Raw genomic sequence first — 3,895 nt, forward strand, 5'->3', positions numbered from 1 at the left:
AAAAAAAAATAAAAAAAAATTAGAGAAATATGTTTATATTTCAGCTTCTATATAAGAATACTGGTCTAGAGTAATGTCACAACATTCTCCATAATATGCTTATACTGGAGACCATTATGAACTTACACAGCAAAACATTCCAAAGGAATAACTTTGATCTTAAATCTGTAGTTTTTATGTTATAAAACCAGTTTAAGCTAAGAACAGAACACCTAATTTGATCTAAAATCAATAACCACCAGCATGCTTATAAGAACAGTTTAAACTTTAAAGTAACAAAACAAAACGAAGATACTACAATCCTCAAATTATTTGTCTATGAAATCAATCAAACAATGAAAATTCTAAGCCTCTCTTCTCTGTTCTCATTGACATGTCTTTTTACTGACGTGTATTCTTTAGTTTTTTAAGGCATTACAAATAAGATATAAATCAAATAACAATAACAATAGATATAATAAATGAGTGGAAACTATAACTGGTTGACACATACCCCCACCCCCATCCCTGAAGCAATTAACAGAAAGGGGAAATTATGCCAAAAGAAGTTGGTAAGGACAAAAGCTAAATAAGAAGAATACGAAGAAGAAATGGCAAATTATTCAGCTTTTGCTTTTGTTTCATACCCTTCTCCTCTTTACTTTCCCGCAAAATCTGCCCAATATAGTCTCTCTCTGACCAAACCAAGAACAAGAACAAGAACAAGAACAAGTTGGGAGAATTTCTGCCCAAGACTTCACATCATCTTCTTCAATCAAAACAGGTTCGCTTCGCTAACTTTTCTTTACGTGATTTCATATCGTAGTATCAGTAGGTATCTTGATTCTTGATGCAAGGATCATCAATTACCAGTTTCCTCTTCTCTACTAGCAGTACTTGTAAAATAAGGGTTTTATGGTTTTAATTTCTTCGTTTCCGTGGTTTTTGCTTAATATTTGTTAGAGTAAATTACAACTTTCCTCCTTGGTACAAAAAAGTATGATTTCTCACCCAGAGGTTTGTTTTACTGCATAAATGGTTCCCAAAGTGTAATTTCATTGCAATTTTGGTCCCTAGTTTGAACGACGCTAAAATAACCTACGTTAAATCTACGAAAAGTGACTAACTTGCCTCATCAAACCCTCAAAGAATTGCGATCTCAGATCCTAAAAATTGGAAAAAAGATAAAATTAAATATCGTCAGCAACAATCTAACAAGCATTAAACGTTATTTTATAGAGTTTTTGGTTTTGATTTGATTTTGAAGTTTAAGACGAAGGAATTATTGAGAAATTTTTATGGGGTTTTCATTAAAGAAGTCTAGAGTATATGAAATGACAAAATATGCTAAAATTATCAAATATACAATATCCTTCCTAAGTGAAATTTTAATCGGTTAAAGGTTGATAGTATTTGTTAAAATTATCTCAACAATATCCATATATATATCAGTTAATAATTCTTTAATATTTTGTTACAGGTCGTGAACAATGGAGATGATGCGTCTTTTTATCTCAGCAGTCTGTACGGTGTTGAGCTTTCTAGGCCTCCAATTTTGGATCGAACTTTCTAATGTGAAACTAAATTCAGATGGTTTGATCATCGGTGAAAATTATGTGCACTTTTGTGTTGCCAAATATGCAGTGGAAAATCCATATATCAGTACTACTGTTTTGGTGCTCACATTTATCCTCAACGTTTATACACTCATCTTTATATCTCTTAAGGTATTCATGTTTTCTATATCTTAATTACTATATTCTTGTCTCTCACTAATGTTTTATTCGTTAGATATTGTATCTTGATATTTTTGATGATATATTTTTTCATGTAGACGATATATTTTGTTGAACCTTGGAAATTGGTGAAGCGACTCTTTAAGTATGTTCTCTACAAGGTAGGCACGAGTACTATGTCCATATGAATGATGTATTCGTTAGATATTGTAGGGAACATTTCTTGCGGCTGTAGTCCCACTAACACTACCTCATGCAGGATTGTGGTTTACATGGTTGACCATAGTATGCACTTTGAAGGTATATATAAAACTTTTTTTTGAATTTTTTTTATCAAAAAATCGCAGCCTTTTTGACAATTTCGCTGAAAAAAAAATAAAAAATCAATTTTCTTTTTTTGTAAAAAAAAAAAATTTTCAAAAAAGATTTCAGCGATTTTATGTTAAAAGCTACGATTTTTTGATAAAAAAATTCAAATTTTTTTTTTCTGATGTCTAGGTATTTTTTTTATGTATTTTTATGATTTTTAGGGTTTTTTTGTTTTCCATAGAACCTAAACCTATATATATATATATATATATATATATATATATATATATATATATATATTGTTTTTTTAAATAGTGCAAAATGCATATAAAAAGAAAATTTCATCGGGTTTACTTTTCATTTTGTACTGATGTTTGAAGCTCTAGCTAGGGACCGGCTCGAACAGTTGAATACATCTTCTCCTAATTATGCAAGTCGTTGGAATTACTTGGGTGTATATTCTGTTTTATTGGTGGTTTTCACTCTCGATGCAATTTGGTATTCACTTTTTATAATTCTTAACGCGTTTCAGTTTATATAGTGGCTTTACATATTATAAAGGATTTATGTTATCTTTTTATTGCAGGATAATGATGTGTCTAGTTATCTACCAAATAATACCATCATCTATGTTTTTGTTATTATTCTTTGAGCCTCTTAGTATTGCTTTCGAAACACTACAGGTACACACACTGACATGTAATTTTGTTTCCTATTATCTGTAAGTTTTCAAAACGTGGCTGATAATAAATTTTTTGGTCTACATTGGTCATATTGGTTTAATTTAGGGCATTCTGGTTCATGGATTTCAATTGGTTGATATATGGGCTCATCACTCACGACGCAACACAACAAATTCCAAACTATTAACGCTTATAGATACGTCAGCAGCAGCAAGCAAGACTCTGTTTTTTGTTATTCTACTATTTTTATTGCCTTCATTTGCGTATTCTAGACACGACTTTTACGGGCAGGTTCACAATTGGAATGGGGATGGAAGCGTGTTATATTTCAGTGTTGTAAAATACGACGGATCCAAATTGACTTAAATAATATTAGCTCAATGCGGAATGAGATCAAAAATTATCAAAGCGTAATAATCACAACGTAATACGAATAAAATAAATAGAATAGAGACACAGGAATTTACGTGGAAACCCAAATCGGGAAAAAACCACGGGCGGAGGAAGCCGAGAAACAATTCACTATAATTTGAAGTGTTTACAGGGATTATGAAAGAGATTACAAAATAGAGTGGGAGAGCTAAAATACACGGTGGTGTATCAGTATATATATGTAATACTTTTCTATATATACTTGGATGATTTTTTGGTTGTGTTCTTTCCTCTGGTTCATGGCTTAGGCTATTTATAGCCAAAAGCAATATAATATGAATTGTAGAAAAAATGTGCCGTCCGAATTCCAATTGTAGGCGCCTACCAAAAATTCACCGTCCAAATCAAATTCACATATATATACTACTATTCATAGTCAAGCTATGAATAGTGAAAGATAGACGTCCAATTTCATTTCAATTAACATATATATTACTATTCATAGTCAAACTATGAATAGTAAATGATAAGTTACTGAAATAACCCCTGAACTATTTGCCACTTGCTAATTTTGGAGGCAACTTTTCCACAATCTCCACCTTGACATCAAAATTAAGCAAGTCATGCTTTACGATTAGTCAAAACCTATAGCTCACCAAACTCTAAAACTTCCATAAGAACCTGCAAATTTTATATAGAGAAAAAATTGTTTCCGAAAAATAAATAATACTTCCTCCACCTACGAGCCTTCAGGCTCAACTGCGATCAAAAAAACCCACCATGTCCAAACATAATTTGAACTTGGCTATAGGAAGA

The 3,895-nt window shown here is 31.4% G+C and overlaps 1 protein-coding gene across 5 annotated transcripts; it reads left to right on the forward strand.

Annotated features, from left to right (window-relative positions):
• Positions 1-507: 507 nt before the first annotated feature.
• On the forward strand, positions 508-3,281 carry LOC145157153 (E3 ubiquitin protein ligase RIN2-like). 5 transcript variants are annotated; one of them, XR_013737125.1, is made up of 7 exons: positions 508-763; positions 1,460-1,706; positions 1,814-1,876; positions 1,975-2,015; positions 2,415-2,522; positions 2,611-2,707; positions 2,813-3,281. XR_013737125.1 is itself a non-coding variant. In XM_079076259.1 (7 exons), the coding sequence occupies exons 3-7, from the start codon at positions 1,863-1,865 to the stop codon at positions 3,071-3,073; spliced, it is 531 nt and encodes a 176-aa protein (XP_078932385.1). In that variant the 5' UTR covers positions 508-763; positions 1,460-1,706; positions 1,814-1,862; the 3' UTR covers positions 3,074-3,281. The 5 variants fall into 5 exon arrangements, 3 of the variants coding, with proteins under 3 accessions (XP_078932385.1, XP_078932386.1, XP_078932384.1); XM_079076259.1 differs by having other exon boundaries at positions 2,405-2,522; XM_079076260.1 differs by having other exon boundaries at positions 2,411-2,522.
• The last annotated feature ends 614 nt before the right edge of the window (positions 3,282-3,895 follow it).

The sequence above is a fragment of the Lactuca virosa genome, chromosome 2, assembly GCF_052849685.1.
Source record: "Lactuca virosa cultivar CGN04683 chromosome 2, Lactuca_virosa_CGN04683_v6, whole genome shotgun sequence".
In the NCBI taxonomy this organism is placed as follows: domain Eukaryota; kingdom Viridiplantae; phylum Streptophyta; class Magnoliopsida; order Asterales; family Asteraceae; genus Lactuca; species Lactuca virosa.

Coding starts and splice junctions, on each gene's coding strand:
- LOC145157153 (XM_079076258.1), top strand. CDS start 1,904: ATGATGTATTCGTTAGATATTGTAGGGAACATTTCTTGCGGCTGTAGT. Junction 2,016..2,404: donor CCATAGTATGCACTTTGAAG/GTATATATAAAA, acceptor TGATGTTTGAAG/CTCTAGCTAGGGACCGGCTC. Junction 2,708..2,812: donor TTGCTTTCGAAACACTACAG/GTACACACACTG, acceptor GGTTTAATTTAG/GGCATTCTGGTTCATGGATT.